Raw genomic sequence first — 12,500 nt, 5'->3', positions numbered from 1 at the left:
AGGGATGTATCAATTAACGGTATTAATGATTACTCCCGATGGTTAGTATTAGTTTTTAATTACCATGATGGAAAAAATGTGAATGATAACTGCATTTTGACAAACTCATGGACTGACTGGCGCCACATAGATGCAACAAACACGGCGAAACATAAAGGCAGAAAGGTAAAAAATTCCACTTATCACTGTTCTGCAAGACTTTGTTGTAGAAATCTGTCTCCGTCTGTAAGGTCTCCAGCTAGTTGTTGTGTAAACAAACCCGCCCACTCGGCAGAGCTTTCAATGGTTACCGTAGTGACATGCACGTCACTCAAAAGCGCCGATTCTACCCATTGAATCATTTTTACTTCCGTGTTTTAGGTTATGGTCTAGAGTCCCTTTTAGGTTACTGTTTTTATACCTGCATCAGCGCAAATTTGGGCATATTTGGAAAGTTTTAGAGGAAAATATTTAAGCGATAATGCAATTATTGAAAGATTTAACCTATTCAACCCTTAGTACTTTACTGCTCGCCATGACCTTACAAGGATTTATAGAAGAAAAGATTGGAGGCGTATCTTGTCTGTACATCTGGAGGGGTCCACAAATTAAGCATATTCTTGCATTGCTAAGTAACATACCAGATTGATGTGATGCTAATAAGAAAAAGGACAAGCACTTGTAACACAGTAACTAGGCTTATACTAGTTTCTGTTATGAAAATTGACTTCTAAAACATGTTGGATTGGACCAACAATCACAATTATTTATTATATTAGGACTTAACATGACGTTAGTTTATGTCCACAATCAGGTCTTTGTAGTTATACTACAACTACAACATAACTTTGATGAACACAAAAAGTAATGCAATTCCTTGCACTTTCTTTACATTTAGCTCTGCTTTCAAACACTAGCTATGATAATAAACTTGATTGCAGCACAGAAAGTTTCTCACACAATACTAAGAATCGCTGCAGACACAAGCATGGTCCGACTGTAGTTGATGAAAGTGATATTTTTGAGAGCCATTTCCCTAGACGTAATTTCCTTAATTTATTTCGTATATGAACCACTTCTGTCGGGACTATTAAAAGGCATTTCCTATCTCTCGATTTGAATGCTTGGAACAGCACAGAAAAGCGATGTTTTCAGTTAAAATTCTTCAACTTGATTTGATGCTAGTCGACCATCATGTGAGTAGGACACCACAACGCCCGCCAGAAAAAGTGCTAGAGTACAAACCGATATTTAAAACAATAAAAGTTTAGCCTTTAAAACAGATAAAATACTAAAACACTATCAGTGAAGCATAAAAAACACAAAACATACAAAATAGTGGCTTCTCTAACAAAGTCTTATCTATTTTAGTTATTTAAAAAAAAAAAAAAATCAAACTTGGTCAACAGTGTGTATAAAAGTACTTTTTGAGCACATTCAACAATGCCTCAATAACTAGTTCCCAAATGTTACATCTCTAAGTATAATGTACAAATATTTCCAGACATACACACCTGCACTACAAATGCTCCAGCTTCCATTTTAAATCACATATTTTTAAATTGGAAACAATCATACAGCATTAAATGTTTGTTTGTTGGTTTATTGTTAAGTTTATAGACTTTATAGAGCTGGCCAGGCCATGAGCTGCCGAGCTCAGCAGTAATTACATGCGATAAATAGTACTAATATATAATAAAAAGTACTAATGTGCAAGATTCCTTTCTGCGGGAAGCAGCCTCAGGGAGACACAATTACATTTCCATATTCGTTGTTACACACATGCAAGATTTGCATGATATCCAGGAGGGTGCGTGACAAACGGGTCATCTATCCACTGTGCGAAGTCGCTTCCAAAATACTACCACAGCGGAAAATAAAACTAAGTTTCTTACAAGTAGCATTCTCACTGGAGGACAACAGGAAAATGAATGGCTAAGCATGCTACACACAAAACCTACTCAGTGACCTGGTGTCCGCCCTGAGATCGTTAGGTTGTGAGTGCAAACCCTGGCCGAGTCATACCAAAGACTATAAAAATGGAACCCATTACCTCCCTGCTTGGCACGCAGCATCAAGGGTTGGAATTGGGGGGGCGTGTCTGCGTTTACTAATAAGACATCATGGCGAAGCCGAGTGTCTTAACATGGAGATATTCTCACTACTTTTCTTTTGTCGGGACCCAAGCACAATGAAAATAACATTTTAGTTATTCTCATTACTTTTCTTTTGTCAAGACTCAAGCACAATGAAAATAACATTTTAGTTATTCTCACTACTTTCTTTTGTTGAGACTCAAGCACAATGAAAATAACATTTTAGTTATTCTCACTACTTTTCTTTTGTTGAGACTCAAGCACAATGAAAATAACATTTTAGTTAAATGTAAGTTGTGTCTTGGATCAAAGATCCTATTTACTGCCCAAAACAGCAATTCAAATCTGCTGAAACAGCAGATTTTTTCCAAGCAACATGCTTTGACAAAGCTCGTAAAGAGAGACAGACTCTGATGCTACTTCACCTTCACCTAAAGATTTTAACGGAGGGAGTGCTAGCCAGGACAACATTGCAGCGTATGTGCCATTGCAGTGTATGTGCTAGAAGACATGCAGGCGATTTCTACAGTGGAATCACCCGATTTCAGGCAGCTAATTATCAATATACCGGCGTCAACCAGCAAATGGCACGGAAAACATTTTCCACGTATCTGGACATGGAAAGCGAGCTAAAGAAAACACTCCAAACTCTGCCTCTGCTCATCATTCAGCGCTGAAAGTACACACATACTGTCAATTCTCTTATACAAGACTGTCTCAGAAAATTTGAATATTGTAATAAAGTCCTTTATATTCTGTAATGCATCTAAAAACATGAAAATGTCATACATTCTGGATTCATTACACATCAACTGAAAGATTGCAAGCCTTTTATTATTTTAATATTGCTGATTATGGCATACAGCTTAAGAAAACTCAAAAATCCTATCTCAAAAAGTTTGAATATTTCCTCAGACCAATTTAAAAAAAAAAGATTTATCACAGCAAAACAAAATCAAACATTTGAAAATGTCAATTAATGCATTCAGTACTTGGTTGGGAATCATTTTGCACGGATTACTGCATCAATGTGGCGTGGCATGGAGGCAATCAGCCTGTGGCATTGCTGAGGTGTTATGGATGCCCAGGATGCTTCAATAGCGGCCTTTAGCTCATTTGCATTATTGGGACTGGTGCACCCATTTCCATGTTTTTAGTTGCATTACAGAAAATAAAGGACTTTACTTTATCAAAATATTCAAATTTTCTGAGACAGTCCGGTATACGGTTTCATTCTTGACTTGTAGAGTGTTTGATTATCACATCACTCTAAATGTATAGACTATAAAGTTCACAATCATAAAGAGGGATCCTAGTGGGCCAGGCCAATCTTTTCTTTTGTCTAAACTAAAAGTAAGGAAATGCGTAGAGTGTTCTGGGCTTCAGTACAATGTTGATCTCCTGAACACATGATTTTATTTCACAATTCCTTGAGAGGGAAAAAAAGGCCTGATTAAGCGTGTGTAAAGCAGTATGTGTTGTATATAGCGACATGACATATAATCATGTCATGTGTGCCTTCCTTGGGTGAAGCCAGGTTTACAGCTATGTTGTGACATGTTGTTATTTTGCGGTTTGTTACTTATGTATGTTTTGTTCCAGCTATTTAAAATAGTTTTGTCAATTTGTTCTGGCCTGAAATAAATTGGCCCTCTGAAACATATTTGTCTTTGTGTGTTGTATGTAGACCACATTGTTTAGCAGAGTTCACTGATATACATTATCTGGGTTACATCAATACTAGCAAATTCTAAATACAATGAACTTTATCAAATACCGTATTTTCCACACTATAAGGCGCACCGGATTATAAGGCGAACCTTCAATGTATGGCCTATTTTAAAACTTTGTTCATATATAAGGCGCACCGCATTATAAGTCGCATAGAATAGATGCTACAGTAGAGGCTGGGGTTACATTATGCATCCTTTAGATGGAGCTGCGCTAAAGTGAATGTCAACAAAACAGTCAGATAGGTCAGTCAAACTTTATTAATACATTACAAACCAGCGTTCTGACAACTCCGTTCACTCCCAAAATTAATAAACAGATGTTTTATTATTTTCCCCGATTCAATAAACACGTAAAAAACAGTCTGATACTGTTATGGTAAATCAAACGTTAGTGCAATCACAATATAGTAACAGTCGAAATAGTGCAAAGCAATAATATATCAATAACTCAATGTTGCTGAAACGATAATGTCACACAACACAACACACAAAATAAACATGTAAAGCTCACTTTATTAAAATATCCTCATCCACAAATCCCTCAAATTCTTCTTCAGTGTTCGAATCAAACCGTTGGGCGAATACGGCATCCAACGGCTCCGTCTCGTCGAAGTCGTCATTAAACGAGTCCGTGTCGCTGCTGTTAATGTTAAATTCTCTCGCTGATGCTCTATTCCCGTGTTCTTCTGTGTGCCTGATCGCCTTGAGTTTAAACTCTGCGTCGTAAGCGTGTCTCTTAATAGGAGCCATTTTGGGGTCTTTACATAAACACACAGAAACGGCACGCCTCCCGCAGTCATATATCCCAGCTTGCTCCGCGCGCTTCTTTTTCTACCAGGGAAAATAAGGTCGGCGGCTGCTTACCGTAGAAGAAGCGCGCTTCTTCTTCTATGGGGGAAAATGAAGTCGACGGCTGTTTATCGTAGAAGAAGAAGCGCACTTATTCTTCTACGGGGGAAAATTAAGTCGGTGGCTGCTTACCGTAGTTGCGAGACTGCTTACCGTAGTTGCGAGACCTGTTGTGGCTCAATATTGTTCCAAATATAAGGCGCACCGGATTATAAGGCGCACTGTCAGCTTCTGAGAAAATTTGAGGTTTTTAGGTGCGCCTTATAGTGCGGAAAATACGGGATTATGTTTAATTTAGTTACTTGCTATAAATTATTTTCATTTTTCTAATCTATTGTCAAACTATCGCATCGGGACTCCAAATCTGATCTAAAATTTGACAACTCAAATGATTAATAATGGTCACGGTTTGGTTTCGCATAAAGTAATACAACTGTTAGGGACATCACATCTTTACACTGACTTTCAGCATTTTATCACTTGGCGTGATTGTCAACAACACAGTCCACAGTTTTATTGAAAAAGTGAATGTTTGCAGTCATTCATGTACATAATAAACCATAAGGCTTTTTTAGCTAATCAAATGGCTGCAGAAAATCTCATGTATTTATAGTTTGATTTCCACAAAAGGCACATTAAGAAAACAAAGGGATAACCTGTGAAAAAAGGAACCAGTGTTGTAAAAACATTAATTCATCAAAGAAAGAAAATCTCGATATAATAAAATAACACAATAAAAGAGCATGCTGAAAATGTTTTTGGCTGTTTACTTTTGCAGACTACTGTGAAGTTGAACATGTGTAGAAAAATGTTATCGCTCCGTGTGGTCACAGGGAGATGAGCCGAGATCGAGAGCGAGAAAAGAAGCGAGAGCACGAGGATGAAGAGGACGTGCACGAACGCAGGAGACTAGAGAGGAAGCTGCGAGACAAAGAAGCAGCCTATCAGGAGGTAAGAATAATATTTATTATTAATATTATTATTATTATTAAAATGGTTAGTAGATGTAAAATTACGAGCGTTGACAAATTCAATCATTGTTGGTAGCGCCTTAAAAACTGGGAGCTCAGGGAGAGAAAAAAAGCGCGCGACTACGCCAAAGATGCTGAGAGGGAAGACGAGCGCAGACGAGAGATGGTAAAAGAGCTGGTTTTAAATGACCATACTTTCATATCATACCATTCTAATATGTACAATTTGTTTTCTTTCAAATGTAATTATACCTTCTAGAAAATGTAATTTCAATCTGTTCTTTTGTCAGGTGAAGGAAGGCAAGCGACTGAAAGAGTTCTTGGAGGACTACGACGACGACCGCGATGACCCCAAATATTACAGGTAGTCATTATTTTTAGGGCTGTTTTGTTGGCTTTTTTAACCATACTGTCGTTATATTTGGGATGTTTATCAATAATTATTGTATGGCATTTATTCTTTATCCGTGTTAGCGAAAATTGAGGCCTTGAATGGCATTAAGAAGCATTTAATATTATATATACATTTTAAATTAATATACATACATGGAAAAAGTTTTTCGGTAAGTAGAATCACAGCTGACCCGGACAGTCGAAAGTCCTTTTGCCATCGGAGATGTGTTGTAGCAGAAATAGCTGTAATCGCGCGTTTTCTTCTCTTAAGGTATTTTTGTGTGATTTCACCAAGCATCTGTACATGTGGAAGAATGAGAAACACGGGCATGTCTGAATGACTCGCTTCCGTCTTTCCAGTGGTTAGCTCCGGTTGTTATGAAGCTGGCTGTGGCGCGTTCTTTCTGACTTCACTTCCTGTGTGGGACGCGGTCTTTTTGGCTTCACTTCCTTTCCGAACTCAGTTTGTAAATGATCAATTAGTCCATACAAAGCTAAGAGCTGGAGATTCAAGAAATACACAGCGCACTTACCTGTGTAAAAAATTATCCAAGGAGGGGAACCTTAAACCATGGTTTAGGGTGACTGACACGATGCTTAAATAATTACGCATTTAAGGGCTTATTAGTGTAGACATATCCGAATTGCCATGTTCCTAACGGTGTTTGGAACACGGCAATAAAACTGCTGATCAAACAAAACAGAAGTTCTCGTCATGGACCCACTTGCTGCAGAAGCTAGCTCTCCAATCAGCTAAACCAACTCAATAACTTCACGTTGACGTTTTACCAAACTGAAACAATACAAAAAAGAAAGCCATTGTAAGTTAATACTAAGACACTCATAAACCTGTCTGCATATTAGCTAATGCTAACGACTAGCTTGATTACATTATGATAGCGCGTACAAATATGCATGAAAACATTCCTATTGACATTACCGACTTAAACGTAACGGTTTAAGTCAGTAAGTATTGTTTTATTTATATAATGAAACATACAAATGTTGCTTGGAGTGTTGAACAAAGACTCCATACAAGTGGAAGCGCAATGGATAATTAGAAGGAACACACTTGTATTTCCAGTTGAAAACTTCAAACAGCAGAAAACGCTTATCATTCACCCTTTAGCAAAGTCGTCCAAAAGATTGCACAAACAATAACACCTTTTCAATGTCTCTGCTTGTGTAAAATGAAAACTATTTGCATCATGGCCATCAGCGAAGAAAAATTCATAAATTAGCCACAGTTTCATAAGCTGCAGGGTACAAAGTGTAGGAAAAAAGTAGCGGCTTATATTCTGGAATTTACAGTCTTTTAAAATCCAAAAGTCCCAGTCTGGGAATTTTTTTTATCTTTAAAATAAATAAGCAACATGAGCCCATCCGAACGGACGAATGATCAAGTATCATGTGACTGCAGTGGCAACAAACAAGACAAAACAAACCACCTGACCCACTTTCTTCAAGATGTTGTGTATTTATTGAAGTGCATTTTCTGTTAACAGTTTGAGTCCATTTCATTTTGAGGTTTACCTATTTAGGGTAATTAAGTTATTCACATTCCAAATTACAATGATAGAAAATACTACAGTAATGAAAACATTTTTTATTACGTTTGAAAGTGTCACTTGCATTATCAACATATTATAATTACATTAATTCTTAATGTGGCCACAGTTAATGTAAACTTTTCTTCATTATTGTCAAATGCTTACAATTTTGTCTGTACATACAATTTCAAGCTCTCTCTCTCTCTCTCTCTCTCTCTCTCTCTCTGTCTCTCTGTATATATAATATACATTAGGGCTGCGAATCGTGTCCCACGATTTGATTCAATATCGATTCTTGGGGTCGCGGTTCGATTATATATCAATTTTTTTTCGATTCAACGCGATTCTCGATTCAAAAACGATATTTTTCCGATTCAAAACGATTCTGTATTCATTCAATACATAGGATTTCAGCAGGATTTACCCCAGTCTGCTGACATGCTAGCAGAGTAGTAGATTGAAAAAGAAAAAAGCTTTTATAATTGTAAAGGACATTGTTTTATCAACGGCTTGCAATAATGTAAATTTGTTTTAACTTATAAACGAACCAAAAATATGACTTATTTTATCTTTGTGAAAATATTGAACACAGTGTGTTGTCAAGCTTATGAGATGCAATGCAAGTGTAAGCCACTGTGACACTATTGTTCTCTTATTTTTATAAATGTCTAATGATAATGTCAATGAGGGATTTTTAATCACTGCTATGCTGAAATTCTAACTAATAGCGATATTGTTGTTGATAATATTCTTTTTTTTTTCACTACTTTTAGTTTGTTCTGTCGTGTTTGTGTCTCCTCAATTGCTCTGTTTATGAAGTTCCGAGTTTTGCTGGGTCAGGTTTGATTTTGGAATTGGATTACATTGTTATGGTATTGCTGTGTATTAGTTTGTTGGATTGCTAAAATGTTTTCTTTTTTTTTTTTAAATAAAAAAAAAAATTGATAAAAAAAAAAAGAGAATCTATTCTGAATCGCACAACGTGAGAATCGCTCTTCGTATTCGAAACAATTTTTTTCCCACACCCCTGATAAATAAATATATATATATATATATATATATATATATATATATACATACATACATACACCGTATTTCCTTGAATAGCCACCGGGGCGCTAATTAATTTCAAACCTCTTCTCACTCCTGCGCTTATTCAAGGCATGCAGTAAAAGTAAGCAGGCGCTAATAATTTTAAAACCTCTTCTCACCCCTGCACTTACTAATTGAATGCAGTAAAAAATTTAAAAAAATTATGCCGCGGCCCGGTGGTTGGGGACCACTGCTCTACAACATGTCATCGTGCCCACCTTTGCACCATGCTATCTGCATGCCGGTAGGACGCATGCATTTCGCTGCTTCTCATACGAGATTGCAATGCATACTTGGTCAACAGCCATACCGCTTACACTGATGGTTGTGATATAAAGAACTTTAAAACTCTTGCTAATATGCGCCACACTCTGTGAACCCTAACCAAACAAGAATAACAAACACATTTCTGGAGAACATTGGCTTTGTAGCACATTATAAACGCAACATAAGAATTACTCAGAATTCCAATGCATCCATGACTCTTGGCTATATTATATATGCGCCCCCAACCCCGCCTACCTCTACCGACGCACGGAGAGGGGTGGTGGGTGGGTGGGTTGGTGCTAGTGGGTGTATAATATAGCCAAGAGTCATGGATGCATTGGAATTCTGGTTAATTCTTATGTTGCGTTTATAATGTGTTACAGAGCCAATGTTCTCCAGAAATGTGTTTGTTATTCTTGTTTAGTTAGGGTTCACAGAGTGTGGCGCATATTAGTAAGAGTGTTAAAATTGTTTTATATCTCAACCATCAGTGTGATCTGTATGGCTGTGGAACAAGACCCCTGGTTTACACACAGTAAAAGCAAAAAAAACCACTTCCTCATTTTGACAATGACGGCAGGGGAAGCATCAGTCGTGACGTCACGAATTTGACCCGGCGGTAAAAGTAAGCATGCGCTAATAAATTTGCTGAGCGAGTTTTACCCGGCAGTAATTCAAGGCAGGCGCATATTACATGCCCGGCGGCTATTCAAGGAAATACGGTATATATATAAAAAGTACCAATGATTTTCACAGTAGGTGTGGTGAAATTTGACCCATCCCCTTGTTCACCCCCTGGGAGGTGGGAGGGGCAGTGGGCAGCAGCGGTGCCGCTCTTGGGAATAATTTTTGGTCATTTAACCCCCAATTCCAACCCTTGATGCTAAGTGCCAAGCAGGGAGGTGATGGGTTCCATTTTTATAGTCTTTGGTATGACTCGACCGGGGTTTGAACTCACGACCTTACCGATCTCAGAGCGGACACTCTAACCACTAGGCCACTGAGTAGACTATATATATATATATATATATATATATATATATATATATATATATATATAATTCATACACCCTATCTTCAGTAAATAAGAATTACATTTACATTAAAATAGATGGGCTGATACCTGCAGAAACCACCTGTATGATGCATAATAATCATAAAAATATTGTTTAAATCATACCTTCAATGAACCAATACTGAGCCTTGTTGTCCTTAAAGTTTTATTATTTACATTACAAAAATGTTTACATATTTTGCCTGTCTTTTATTCCTTTTCTACCTTGTTTCTATTTTTCCCCTTTTATTAAGAGGCAAAATATTAACACCAAAGAATATTTCCACGTGTGTACTGCATTTCTAAGAAATATGTAAAAACGGTCTTTGTGGTTTTGTCTGAACTGTGACCGTACATAACATGAAAACGTGACGCTGTGTGGCGCTCATTTTGCCTCCGTGGGAGAGAGAAAAAACTGCAGCCATTGTTCTGAAGCGTGTCGTTGTTGGCTGCGCCCACTAGGGGCAGTGCACTGCAGAAGCGTCTCCGCGACCGAGAGAAGGAGGTGGAGGTGGATGAGCGTGACAGGAAGAGAGAAAAGGAGGAGCTGGAGGAGATCAGACAGCGGCTGCTCGACGAGGGACATCCAGATCCAGACGCAGAACTACGCAGGGTAGGTGTCTCATTCCTGTCTGTCTCTGTGTGTGTGTGTGTGTGTGTGTGTGTGTGTGTGTGTGTGTGTGTGTGTGTGTGTCTGTGTGTGTCTTTGTTGCTCCCTGCACATGTTGTTGTCTTCTTGGCCACGCATCACTGCACCGCACGTCTCATTGGTCCAGATGGAGGAGGAAGAGGAGGAGCGTCTGAGACGACTCCCTGTGGTCCAGGAACCTGAGCCTGAGGAGCCACGGGAGCGCCATAGGGCGTCACGGGACCACAGGGATCAGCGGGACCATAGAGACCAGAGGGACCACAGAGAGGACCGAGACAGACCCGAGGCTCGCCTGGGCCCTGCCCGTTCTGAGGACGAGGTGGAGGAAGGCGAGGATGAGGATTACGACAACGAGGAGGACAACCCTGAGGTGAAACCCTGCCTCAAGCCCACCATGAGGCCCATCACGGCAGCGCCCTCCGTGTCGTCGGCCAGTGGCAACGTGTCCCCCGACACGCCGGGCAACGAGTCGCCGTGCGGCATCATCATCCCTCACGAGAACTCTCCACCTGACGCTCTACCGCCGGACGAGAACAGACCCAAAATCGGCCTGAGCCTCAAACTCGGTGAGCAAAGATGACCAAGCATGGTCTGGCATTGACACACAAAGTAAACATGGTGTCTCTGTGCAGCAGCCACAGGAAGTCCCGGGCAAACCAATGCAGGCAAGAGGAAGAAGTTGCCCGTGGACAGCGTCTTCGACAAGTTCGACGAGGAGGAAACGGAGGAACAGCCACGCAAAAGGAAGCTGGTGCCTCTGGACTACGACGACGACAAGAGCTTGGGGGTGGACGGCGCGGGCCTGGCAGCGGTCAAAGGGCCCAACTCTGAAGAGAAGCGCAAACACATCAAGAGCCTGATCGAGAAGATTCCTACCGCCAAGCCGGACCTGTTCTTGTACCCGCTGGACTGGTCCATGGTGGACTCGGTGAGGATTTCTTATACTCACTTCCTGGTTTGCAGCCTTAACACCATAAAACTTGGAACTCTTTCCTTTTTGGTGCAGACCTTAATGGAACGACGGGTTCGACCCTGGATCAACAAGAAGATCATCGAGTACATTGGAGAGGAGGAAGCAACGCTCGTGGACTTTGTCTGCTCCAAGGTAGCATCTTGTGACCCTAGGCAGGGGTGTCCAAACTTCTTCAACTGAGGGCAGCATAAGGAATAATTTTGATATTTTCCATATTTATAACCAATACAAAATTGTAACTCTGAAGGCTTTCCTCAATTTGGGCGACTGTTGAGGTCCTGAGGACCTAAAAGGGTCTCAGTCATGAAAGTAAAAAATAATTAATAAAAATTAAAAATTCTTTAAATGTCCACATATCTGTAGACCACCTTCAGACCGCTATGTTGACATAGTTTTATTTAAATGGGTTTGTTTTTGACACATATGTAATATCCCCACAAAAATGTTAGAAGTGGAATATTTGATGGGAACTCCACATTATTTAATTAAAATTAATTAACATTGCATTTGGTTCATTATTTTTGAGCAATAACAGTTAAAAAAAAAAAAAAATGGACATAAGTTCTTGAGGATCCTAAAAGCCCCTAACCCAGGAGCCGGGAACCTTTTTGGCTGAGAGAGCCATACAAGCCAAATATTTTACAACGTATTTCCGTGAGAGCCATATAATATTTTTTTTAGGACTGAATACAACTAAATGCGTGCATTTTTAAGTAATACCAACATTTTTAGAGCATAATAAGTCTCTTATTCTTTTTCATAAAGTTTTTTTTCTTAAGGTAACCAACAATAAATAAAATACTTCTTACCATTAATGCGAATTCTTGAACAGGTGCAGTAGAAACTGGATGGATGGATTAAAATGCATGAGAATGTTTTATATTTTGAACGTTA

At 39.1% G+C, this 12,500-nt stretch overlaps 1 protein-coding gene across 2 annotated transcripts in view; it reads left to right on the top strand.

The window, feature by feature from the left end:
• The window catches only part of rbm25b (RNA binding motif protein 25b), a 36,145-nt gene that overhangs the window by 16,778 nt on the left and 6,867 nt on the right, over positions 1–12,500 (top strand). Inside the window, exons 9-15 of one of the 2 annotated variants that reach the window (XM_061885783.1) lie at positions 5,491–5,608; positions 5,705–5,794; positions 5,919–5,992; positions 10,447–10,597; positions 10,761–11,199; positions 11,269–11,561; positions 11,640–11,738. In XM_061885783.1, coding sequence (XP_061741767.1) covers positions 5,491–5,608; positions 5,705–5,794; positions 5,919–5,992; positions 10,447–10,597; positions 10,761–11,199; positions 11,269–11,561; positions 11,640–11,738 — 1,264 coding nt within the window. Of the gene's footprint in view, positions 1–5,490; positions 5,609–5,704; positions 5,795–5,918; positions 5,993–10,446; positions 10,598–10,760; positions 11,200–11,265; positions 11,562–11,639; positions 11,739–12,500 lie in introns of both variants that reach the window. The other variant, XM_061885782.1, reaches the window with a different exon arrangement.

Source organism: Nerophis ophidion, linkage group LG24 (genome assembly GCF_033978795.1).
Source record: "Nerophis ophidion isolate RoL-2023_Sa linkage group LG24, RoL_Noph_v1.0, whole genome shotgun sequence".
Classification (NCBI taxonomy): Eukaryota; Metazoa; Chordata; class Actinopteri; order Syngnathiformes; family Syngnathidae; genus Nerophis; species Nerophis ophidion.
Note: the sequence above shows the minus strand (reverse complement) of the source record. Positions and strands in the feature narration are given on the sequence as shown.